The sequence below is a fragment of the Bombina bombina genome, chromosome 6, assembly GCF_027579735.1.
Source record: "Bombina bombina isolate aBomBom1 chromosome 6, aBomBom1.pri, whole genome shotgun sequence".
Taxonomy (NCBI): Eukaryota; Metazoa; Chordata; class Amphibia; order Anura; family Bombinatoridae; genus Bombina; species Bombina bombina.
Window position 1 is genome coordinate 1085004834 of NC_069504.1, and position 12554 is coordinate 1085017387.

Below are 12554 nucleotides of genomic sequence, written 5' to 3' on the forward strand. Positions count from 1 at the left end.
AAACTATACATATATTGTTTTAGTAGACAACCCAAACTATTGATCTAGGCCCATTTGGTATATTTCATACCATCATTTCACTGTCAAATGCGATTATATATAAAAAAAAGTTAACTTTTTCACAAACTTAGGTTTCTTACTGAAATAATTTACAAACAGCTTGTGCAATCATGGCACAAATGAATGTAAAAGCTTCTTTGGGATCCCCTTTGTTCAGAAATAGCAGACATTTATGGCTTTGCCATTGCTTTTTGGTAATTAGAAGGCCGCTAATTGCAGCTGCACACCACACTTTTATTATTCCCAGCAGTGAAGAGGTTAATTAGGTAGCTTATAAGGTTAATTTTAGCTTTAGTGTAGAGGTTAGCCTCCCATCTGACACTTCCAACCCCCTGATCCCTCTCAAACAGCTCTATTCCTTCCCCTACCGCCCCCCTCCCACTAGTCACCCCCATCTTATTAAGTACTGACAGACAGGTTGCCAGTATGCAGTTTTAGATCTTTTTTCATTTTTTTTTTTTTATTATTTTCTTCAGTGTTGGATTATCCTTTTACCTTCCCACCTCCCTGATCCCTCCCAAAAAGCCCCCTCCAGCAATGGACTGCCCACCCGCCTTCCTTCTAACTGTCCTACACCACCAACGATCGGCAACAATGTTGCCCACGATCAGCAGCACCGTTGCCCGATGCAACTATTTTTGCACACAATACTGCTTTTCAAATAAAGATACCAAGAGAATGAAGAAAATTTAATGATAAGAGTAAATTAGAGAGTTGCTTAAAATTGCATGCTCTATCCGAATCATGAAAAAAAGTGTACAAATAAATATATGTATGTATATACAGATTTACACATACATACACACATATATATATATATATATATATATATATATATATATATATATATATATATATATATATATATATATATATATTTATATATATATACACACACACGTACACTTATTTAGACATATATGTGTACATAATAGCCATTCTTGTCAAATACAAAATCCCTTTTAATGCTTGTAAAACATTTTTATTAATATTTATATAAAATATTTTTATCAGAAAGTGTATATCTCAGTGTAATACTTTGTTTAAATGTACTATTTATGTTGTGTTTGGTGCAACTTTTTTTTTTAACTCTTACAGTTTACGATAGGTCTTCAGGCACTAATCAGGTGAGCCCAAATTTCGTTTGTTTGAGTGCAACCATTTACTTTCAAATTGTAATATACGCGCTAGTTACTGCTGTTGCGATATAGCTTTTCACGCCCCGCACTAACAATAGCACGCCTCTTGTGATCTAGCCCACTGTTGTGACAATGTTTAGATTTAGCGTTCATAAATGTGCGCCCCCCCCCCCCATAAAAACCTTTTTCAAGAAGGCGCAATCTCATTTGAACAGATATATGCAGATCCTGGGGTCTGCAATGCAGAACAAAAATCACTGAGAGTGGTCACTCCAGCTGCAGAAAATCCTGCCAAGGTTTCTACTGCAGTAGCCCTGATGAATGTTTCTTTCTCACTTCTGCCTGGAAGGTATTTATGGAGGAGATATTTGAATGCCAAGAATCATTGAGCCAAGCTTTGCAAGGAAGCTGATTTACTGCATTATTTTGTTGGACAGTGCACTAAGAAGATGCCATAGGGCACATTCACTAAGCAGTGCTAAATCATTTGCTTAAATGGCTGCAAAATGTATTGCAGCTAAACAACATATCTTTGTAAAAGTGTTTCTGTAAGTACAGGCATCTGTTTTCTGATCATATCTGTAAAGCATCATCTTGTTTTTTGTTATGTTTTTCAAGGCTGGTGTATAAAGCAAAGCAACGTTTTTTGTTTTTTTAAGTCACATATATTTAAGGGATTAAATATGTTAAACGCATGCATCGGATTTTACGTATTTTAGTATCTTTTAATCTATAATGCAGAGAACTTATAATATCCCAAAATTCACACCGTATTAACTCATTAAAGGGACAGTCTACACCTTAGTCATCTTAAAGTTTTACCTTAGATAAAACTGCAAATAGCCTCCTGCACATTTTTTATATCATGCAGCAGGAATTGTAAAAAGTTATTTTATTATTGCTTCTGGCCACTTTGAAATAGCTGCCAAGCTCATCCCATCTAGGCACTCTGCTAGTGAGCCTTTTTTGATTGGACGCCATTTGCAGCACAGATAGTGATCTCATCAGTGGGCGGAGCTTGGCATCCCTTTTAAAGATTCCAGAAATTTTAAAATAACTTTCTTACCATTCCTGCTGCATGATATAGAAATGGGTGCAAGAGGCTATTTGCTGCATAATCTAAGGTAAGACTTTAAGATGACTAAGGTGTAGACTGTCCCTTTAATGAGTTAAAATGGTGTGCTGTTAAACATGTATTTGAAAGCAAACAGGAACACTGTTCTCTCCCTTTGTATAAAACAGGCAACAATATTTAGAGAATATTCTGGTTAAATACATATTTACACATATACATAAGTCTCACCTTGTTCTTCCACTGACACTGGTGATCTGAAATAAGATAAAAAAAAAAGATAAATAAATCAGTCAGACTCAAACACCTTAAGCAGGACAGACCATAGGGAAAAAAAGAGTTATTGCAGTTTGCAAAATCAAAATGATCATAACACAGTTACGTTAGTCAAGGTGAAAGTGTGAGCTGCATCTTAAAATCTCAATTTTTATACTGACTCAGTTGATGGACAAACGTTCTGAATGATGCATTAACTATCAGTCTAGTTTCTTTGCTCAGTGAGTCAAGGCTCATCCTAAGAGACCTCTTATGATATATATCATTACTAGACATGTGCAATGCTTAAAAATTAGTTTTGTTTAGTTTTCATAAGTTAAAGAAATAATTTTGTTTAGGCAAATTAGTTTAGTTAAGTTTAAAAAAAAAATTTGTTTTGGCAAATTAGTTATGTTAAGTTAAATAGTTTTTTCGGATCGGTTCGTTTTTTCGGATCGCTTCTTTATTCATATCCATTATTCTATTTTGAAGTTTAGAATAGAATAATGAATATGAATAAAGAATGGATCAGAAAAAATGAAAGGATCAGAAAAAATTATTTAATTTAACATAACTTGCCGGCGATTGCCTAAACATAATTATCTAAAACCGCCTCCGCCACCTACATCGCAGAAACTAAATAAAGCTATTAACCCATAAACCACCATCCCCCACATTACCTAAACCTATTAACCCCTAAACCACACCCCCCACACATCACCAGCACTAAATAAAGCTATTAACCCCTAAACCGCTGTTCCCCGACATCAGTGACACTAACTAAACAATAAATAAACCTATTAACCCCCAAACTGCCGTTCCCAAACATCACCAACACTAACTAAACCTATTAACCCCTAAACCACAGTTCCCCGACATCGCCGAATCTCAATAAACCTATTAGGGGAGTCAATTATGTGTGCTCTCATTATATGCAGATGATCTATTAATCTATTTCAAAAATACCCCAAAAAAACATCACAATAGCCCTTAAGATTTTCAATCTTTTCAGTTCAATCTCTGGGTATAAGGTTAACGCAGAAAAATCAAAAATAGTATGGATACACAAAAATAAGGACAGCTTCACACAACACAATTTTAGAGAAGTAGAAAGTTTTATATACCTGGGAATTAATTTACATAGAGATCCCAATATGTGGTATAAACCTAACTACTAACCCTTTTTTCATATATAGTCCCCAAACTGCATCGTTGGAGTCTCTTCACTTATTCATTAACAGCCAAAGTAATGATTATTAAATCTATTCTCTTCCCTCAACTACTATATATTATAAATAATCTACCCCTGTTTATTCTAGATAAGGATATTAAGATTTTTAATAGGGAATGTGCCAAAACTTTTTGGAAGAAGAATAGGCATAGGCATATGCTCTCTATAGTCAGACTTTCTCAGCTTAAAGAATTTGGAGGCCTTGCATTTCTGGACATTAGGTCATATAACATTTTAATACTCGCAAGGCACGGAGTGGACTGGCTCCTTTCAGCTAACTATTTAACAAATATAAAGATAGAGGAAAAGTTAATACAGCCTTTTTCACTTAAAGCTGTTTTACATTGCCTACATGCGCAACTTCCTGAAAATATTAAAATGATGTCCGGTATTTACAATGAGGTTTAATCTTGGCAGCAACTCTGTCTATTATTAAAGATTAATTTTCATATATCTGCTTTCTTACCAATTAGAGGTCACCCAGAATTTCAGCCTGGGTTTCAGTCTGAGGTATTAAATAGGTGGGCTAATAATGGTTTAACTATGGAAGTACAAACTTTGGAAGGGTAGCTTGGTATCAGAACTTTTGAGAGTATTGCCACTGAATATAATCTTCCTAATAATAGTTTCTATGCATACCTTCAACTGCTTCATTATATCGATAAGAAGATGCAGTTGGGACAGTGGTCAGAACATTTTGGTAAATTAGGCGACTACATTAACCTTTATAGGCAGGTGAACCATTCAATCTCGTTATTATATAAAATATTGTTGGCAAAACAAGGTCAGTTAAATTTGAGGAAAATATCTCTATATTGGATTAAGATTTTTGAAGATGTGGAGACTGATACAATTAGGATGGGTATCAATTGGGTATGTGGTGCTCTCCTTTCTTTCTCTTGGAAAGAATCCCATTTAAAGCTTCTTAACAATACTTATATTATGCCGAAAAGACTGGCTAGATGGTCACAAGACCGTCAAGATCATTGTTATAAATGTCACTCCCCTGCAGCGGATCTACTTCCTTGCTTTTGGTATTGTCCGAAAATAAGACAGCTATGGCAGAAAGTTAATTTTTGGATAAATAAAAATACAGCAGATCACTTTGTTATAGAGCCAAAATGTATTTATTTTTTATACCAGACTTCTAACATGCAGAGTTGTAGCCTGGTTAATACTGCTATTATGATTGTCCGAAATTTGATTTAAAAAATTGGAAAAATTGGAAACCTCCACCTTTTAGGCTGTTTATTAAGGCAATTAAAACACAGATTATGTTCGAACAGTACAATATATCTAATATACACAATCAACAAATACATACAGCTAGATTACGAGTTTTGAGCGCTATAGGGATTTTAACGACCACCAAAAGCGGCGTTATTTCACCTCCGTATATCGCTGATATTACAGGTTTACAAAAAGCAGGCTTGTGCGGGCGATATGGTGGCGTTGAGCTCCATACCGCACCAAAATCAAGCGCTGCTTGGACATGCTCATGCACGATTACCCCATAGACATCAATGGGGAGAGCCGGCAAAAACAAAATCCTAATACCTGCGATCGCGGAATGAAAAGCTCCATAACGCAGCCCCATTGATGTCTATGGGGAAAAGAAAAAGTAACGTTAAAACCTAACACCCTAACATAAACCCCACGTCTAAACACCCCTAATCTGCCGCCCCTAACAATGCTGCCACCTACATACAGTTTTTAACCCCTAGTCTGCTGCCCCTAACATCGCCGCCACTTACATTACAGTTATTAACCCCTAATCTGCTGCCCCTAACATCGCCGCCACTTAGATTACAGTTATTATCCCTAGTCTGCTGCCCCTAACATCGCCGCCACTTAGATTACACTTATTAACCCCTAATCTGCCGCCCCTAACAATGCTGCCACCTACATACAGTTATTAACCCCTAGTCTGCTGCCCCTAACATCGCCGCCACTTACATTACAGTTATTAACCCCTAATCTGCTGCCCCTAACATCGCCGACACCTACATTACAGTTAGTAACCCCTAATCTGCTGCCCCTAACATCGCCGCCACTTACATTACACTTATTAACCCCTAATCTGCCGCCCCCAATGTCGCTGCCACTATACTAAAGTTATTAACCCCTAAACCTAACCCTAACGTAACCCTAAGCATAACCCTAAGTCTAACCCTAACACTCCCTAATTTAAATATAATTAAAATAAATCTAAATAAACCTTACAATTATTAACTAAATCCTATTTAAAACTAAATACATACTTACCTGTAAAAAAAAACTAAGCTAGGTACAAAATAACTAATAGTTATATTGTAGCTATCTTAGGTTTTATTTTTATTTCACATGTAAGTTTGAATTTATTTTAACTAGGTAGACTAGTTATTAAATAGTTATTAACTATTTACTAGCTACCTAGTTAAAATAAATACAAAGTTACCTGTAAAATAAAAGCTAACCTGCCTTACACTAAAACCTAACATTAAAATAAAATACAATTAATTAAATTAATAAAATACAATTTACTAACTTACAAAAAATAAACACTAAATTACAAAAAATTAAAATGAAATTATCAAAAATAAAAACGAATTACTCCTAATCTAATAGCCCTATAAAAATAAAAAAGCCCCCCAAAAATTAAAAAAACCCTAGCTCTTTTACAATGCAATACAAACAACCCCCCAACAGTAAAACCTAAGCTAAACATTGCCCTGAAAAGGACATTTGGATGGGCATTGCCCTTAAAAGGGCATTTAGCTCTTTTACGAATTGCCCAAAACTCTAACCAAAAAAAAAAAAAACACCCAAAAAACCCTTAAAAAAACCAAACACTAACCCCCGACGATCCACTTACAGTTATCGAAGTCTGGACATCCATCCTCATCCTGCCGGCGAAGTCCTCATCCAAGCGGCAAGAAGTCTTCATCCAGACGGCATCTTCTATCTTCATTCATCCGGCGTGGAGCGGGTCTATCTTCAAGATATCCGGCGTGGAGTATCCTCTTCTTACGTTCGCTGCCGTAAACTGAAGGTTCCCTTTAAGTGACGTTATCCAAGATGACGTCCCTTACATTCCTATTGGCTGAAAGATTTCTATCAGTCAATAGGAATTAAAGGGCAAAAAATCCTATTGGCTGTTGCAATCAGCCAATAGGATTGAGCTCAAGCCTATTGGCTGATTGCAACAGCCAACAGGATTTTTTCCCCTTTAATCCCTATTGGGATATAAAAGGGGTACCTTGCATTGACTCCTCAGTGTGCGGCGGACGATCGCATGAAGAAGACTGATGGACCTCCACCTGGACCTCCGACTCTGTGCATCGCCTGCTCCGCCTCCGAAGGGATGAAGAAGATGCCGATCCCGAGATGGATGAGGATGGAGCTGTCTGGATGAAGATGCTTTGCCGCTGGGATGAAGATCTTTTGCAGGATTACAGCAACTGTAAGTACCGATTTTGGGGTTAGTGTTTTTTGGGGGGTGTTTTTTTTTAGATTATGGCTTTTAATGGGCCGAAAAAGAGCTGAATGCCCTTTTAAGGGCAGTAAAAGAGCTGAATGCCCTATTAGGGACAATGCCCTTACAAAGGCCTTTTCAGGGCAATAGGTAGATTTGTTTTTTTTAGTTAGGTTTTTTTATATTTTGGGTTTGGTGTGGTGGGGGTTTGTAATGTTAGGGGGTGTTTGTTTTTATTTGTATGCAAAAGAGCTGTTAACTTTAGGGCAATGCCCTACAAAAGGCCCTTTTAAGGACCCTTGGTAGTTTATTATAGATTAGGTTTTTTTTATTTTGGGGTGTTTTGTTTTTTTAAACTGGGTATTAGAATAGGAATAATTTTTATTATTTTGGATCATTTTAATTTAATTTGTTATTTTTTGTAAATGGTTTTTTTAGTTTTTGTAATTATAGTGTTTATTATTTTTTGTAATTGTAATTTTTTTTGTAATGTTAGGTTTTTATTTTTATTTCACAGGTATGTTTGTATTTATTTTAACTAGGTAGTTAGTAAATAGTTATATTGTAGCTAGCTTAGGTTTTATTTTTATTTCACAGGTAAGTTTGTATTTATTTTTAAATAGGTAGTTAGTTAATAATTGTAACTTTAATTTAGGTGTATTTTAATTATGTTAAAGTTTAGGGCTTAATATAGTTTAATTTAGGTTGTTTTGCGATGTGGGAGCCGGCGGTTTAGGGCTAAAAGGTTTAGATAGTGTTTGAGATGTGGGTGTACGGCAGTTTAAGAGTTAATAGGTTTAGTTAGTGTCGGCAATGTTTGTGAACTGCGGTTTAGGGGTTAATAGGTTTAGTTAGTGTCAGCTATGTCGGGAATTGCTGTTTAGGGTTTAATAGGTTTAATTAGTGTCAGCGATGTTTGGGAACTGTGGTTTAGGGGTTAATAGGTTTAGTTCATGTCGGCGATGTTTGGGAACTGCGGTTTAGGGGTAATAGGTTTCGTTTGTGTCGGTGATGTCGGGGACCTGCAGTTTAGGAATTAATAGGTTTTGTTAGTTTTGGCGATGTCGGGAACTGCGGTTTAGGGGTTAATAGGATTATTTAGTGATTTAGTTAGTGTCAGCGATGTCGGGGAACTACGGTTAGATTAGAACAATGAAACGAAACGCACATGTCTAATAATTACCCATTATTATCTTGCCAGACCATTCACATAAAATCCCACTACACTTTTGTGATACATCATTGCCAATGATAAATCTGCCACAGTCCTTATGTAAAGGTACCTTTGCTGGATAAAGTTCTATAAAAACAAATAATTGATTAAGCCCTATTTTGTATAATCCCTGCAACACTGCTTTTATAATAGGATTACTGTTTGCCACAGTCCCTATAGATCAATTCCTTGATAAGTAATGTCCATCCCAGCCCAGCTGGACTACTCGTTGATAGTATCATTACTCATCACAGTCCTTTGAGATCAATTTTGTATTAAGCTCATTGCTCATCCCAGTTTTGAAAGACCAATGTTGTAATTATATCATTGGTTATGGCAGTGCTACAAGACCACCCAAATGATAATAGAGAGACCACATTAAGGATAGGTCACAGGTCATCAGAATTCTGCAATACCACTTTGATGAAAACATTGTGTTCTGAGACACCTACAATTATATACAACAGTTCAAGACCACTATCACGTTTATTAATGACCAAAAAGAAACTTCAATGATGGGTTCCTTGCTTGTCATTTACATTAACAAGTTGATTTAGGACAGATCACCATTTTTCAAAGTATCATAGATCATCCCAGTTTTGTTAAATACTCTATATATCAATGTTAATCACAGTGCACAAGACAGCTTTCCCCATGAGGAACACACTTCAGCAATACAACTACCGCAATGCAACTTTATTCAACAAGATCGCTGATAGCTCTATTTATAGTCTTGAAAGATAATGTCCATGATGGTCATAGACCTTAATGAGTATTACCATAGTAGAGTAATTAAAAAATCATAACAAGCTCCTTAAGAATGTTTTATATTTCTGCAAAACCCTTTCTGTAAATGACCACTAGTCATCACTGTCTAACTCTGCAACAATTGCTTGTGATGGTCATGCCAGCTACTTTCTTAATAAGATCATTAAAAAAACAGAAAAGTTATATTAATTTAATTAATTTTTCATTGTATTCATTGCATTAATTCATTAGGCTCCAATATTACATGTTGAAAATAGAATTTTAGCACTCGAGTGAAAGCCTTGGCATGCAAACTTCTGGACTGGAGTTCAGATAGAGCGGCTGCTCTAAATGCCTCACCTAATAGACTTCTATGGGGTGCGCTACAAAACCCAGATCTGGCCTTAACCAAAGGTGCGCTAAAAAAAATGATGTTCTACATAGTCTCAAATTATGTTTTAAATGAAAGGGACAGTCAACTCCAAAATGTTTATTGTTTAAAAAGACAGATAATCCCTTTATTACCCATTCCCCGGTTTTGCATAACCAACACAGTTATATTAATATAAGTTTTAGCTCTGTGATTACCTTGTATCTAAGCCTCCTTTGACAGCCCCCTGATCACATGGCTATTTATTTATTATCTATTTACTTGCATTTCAGCAAATTAGTGCAGTGTCATGCACAACACATGGGAGTGAGCACAATGTTATCTATATGGCTCACATGAACTAGCAGTCTCCTGTTGGGAAAAGCTAATAAAAAAAACATGGCCTAGATTACGAGTTTTGCGGTACGCTAAAAAGAAGCGTTAACAGGTGCTAACGCTGCTTTTTTACTACCGCTGGTATTACGAGTCTCGAAGGTTTAGGGGCACCGCACACTTTTTTGGCCTTACCGCAAAACGACTTATGTAAGTTTCATAAAGTCTTTTTTCTATGGGACTTCCATAGCGCTGGTATTACGAGTCTTTCCTGGGAGGCCAAAAAGTGATCGGTACACCCTACCCTGTCAAGATTTCTAACGCATTTGAAAGTCAATAGTCAAGAGTTTTATGGTACAATGCGGTAGCATAAAACTCATAACTAAAGTGCTAAAAAGTAGACTAACACCCATAAACTACCTATATTAAAATGATTAACCCCTAATCTGCCGCTCCCGACATCGCCGTAACCCCTAAACCGCCACACTCCCGCCTCGCAAACACTAGTTAAATAATATTAACCCCTAATCTCCCGCCCCTAACAACCTACCTACATTTATCAATTGACTGGAACAGCCAATAGAATGCAAGCTCAATCCTATTGGCTGATTGGATCAGCCAATAGGATTGAACTTCAATCCTATTGGCTGATTGCATTAGCCAATTGGATTTTTTATACCTTAATTCCGATTGGCTGATAGAATTCTATCAGCCAATCGGAATCTAAGGGACGCCATCTTGGATGACGTCACTTAAAGGAACCGTCATTCAGTAAGAAGACTACGGATGAAGAGGATGCTCCGCGTCGGATGTCTTGAAGATGAAGCCGCTCCGCGTCGGATGGATGAAGATAGAAGATGCCGTCTGGAGGACCACTTCGCCCGGCTTGGATGAATACTTCTCCCGGCTTCGTTGAGGACTTCGGCCCGGTTAGATGAAGACTTCTGCCGCTTCCTTGAGGATGGATGCCCGGTCTTCAGAACAGTAAGTCGATCTTCAGGGGGTTAGTGTTAGGTTTTTTAAAGGGTGTATTGGGTGGGTTTTATTTTTTAGATTAGGGTTTGGGCCGCAAAAGTGCTAACTGCCCTTTTAAGGGCAATGCCCATCCAAATGCCCTTTTCAGGGCTCTTAGATTAGGTGTAATTAGTTTAAATATCTTGTAATTTGTTTATTATTTTCTGTAATTTAGTGTTTGTTTTTTTTGTACTTTAGCTAATTTAATTTAATTTATTTCATTGTATTTAATGTAGGGAATGCATTTAATTATAGTGTAGTGTTAGGTGTTATTGTAACTTAGGTTAGGTTTTATTTTACAGGTAAGTTTGTATTTATTTAAACTAGGTGGTTAGTAAATAGTTAATAACTATTTAGTAACTATTCTATCTAGTTAAAATAAATACAAACTTGCCTGTAAAATAAAAAATAAACCCTAAGATAGATACAATGTAACTATTAGTTATATTGTATCTAGCTTAGGGTTTATTTTATAGGTAAGTATTTAGTCTTAAATAGGAATAATTTAGGTAATAATATTAATTTTTATTTAGATTTATTGTAATTATATTTAAGTTAGGGGTGTTAGGGTTAGACTTAGGTTTAGGGGTTAATACATTTAGTATAGTGGCGGCAACGTTGGGGACAGCAGATTGGGGATAATAATATTAAACTAGTATTTGCGATGCAGTAGTGCGGCGGTTTAGGGGTTAATATATTTATTATAGTGGCAGCGACGTTGGGGGCACCAGATTAGGGGTCAATAAGTGTAGGTAGGTTGCAGGCGACATTGTGGGCGGCAGATTAGGGGTTAATAAATATAATGTAGGTGGTGGCGATGTTGGGGGCAGCAGATTGGGGGTTCATAAGTATAATGTAGGTGGCGGCGGTGTCCGGAGCGGCAGATTAGGGGTTAATAATTATAATGTAGGTGTTGGCGATGTCGGGGGCAGTAGATTAGGGGTTAATAAGTGTAAGATTAGGGGTGTTTAGACTCGGGGTTTATGTTAGGTGTAAACATAAATTTATTTTCCCCATAGGAATCAATGGGGCTGCGTTACTGAGTTTTACGCTGCTTCTTTGCAGGTGTTAGACTTTTTTTCAGCCCTCTCTCCCCGTTGATTCCTATGGGGAAATCGTGCACGAGCACGTTACACCAGCTCACCGCTGACTTAAGCAGCGCTGGTATTGGAGTGAGATATGGAGCTAAATTTTGCTTTACGCTCACTTCTTGCCTTTTAACACCGGGTTTGTAAAAACTCGTAATACCAGCGCTGTAGGAAAGTGAGCGGTGAGAATAACTTGCAAGTTAGCACTGCACCCCTGTTACCGCAAAACTCGTAATCTAGCCGCATGTGATGAGAGGCAGAAATTTAAAGGTTTAAATCATGTTATAAAGTATATTAATATAACAATTTTGATTGTGTAAAGCTGGGGAATGGGTAGTAAAGGCGTTGCCTTAAACAAAAATACATTTGGTGTTGACTGTCCCTTTAAGATAGAAAGAGAGATATAGATGTGTTTTTTATTAATACAATAGTTTTATCATTGATTGAAAGGTATATGACAAGGTGTTGAACTGGGAAGGGCTCCAAAGTGAGTGTTTTTGCATGTCAGGTACATTCCCTGCTGCGATGGCGGATGTCCATATCTGGTAGTCTAGGGTCACGTGGCTATGTGGGTATCC

The 12554-nt window shown here is 36.8% G+C and overlaps 1 protein-coding gene across 3 annotated transcripts in view; it reads right to left on the bottom strand.

Moving 5' to 3' along the window:
* DGKI (diacylglycerol kinase iota) overlaps nt 1-12554 on the bottom strand; it is a 560838-nt gene that overhangs the window by 106002 nt on the left and 442282 nt on the right. For all 3 annotated transcript variants that reach the window (XM_053718992.1, XM_053718991.1, XM_053718990.1), the window contains one exon: nt 2503-2528. In XM_053718992.1, the coding sequence (XP_053574967.1) occupies nt 2503-2528 (26 nt within the window). The remainder of the gene's footprint in view (nt 1-2502; nt 2529-12554) is intronic.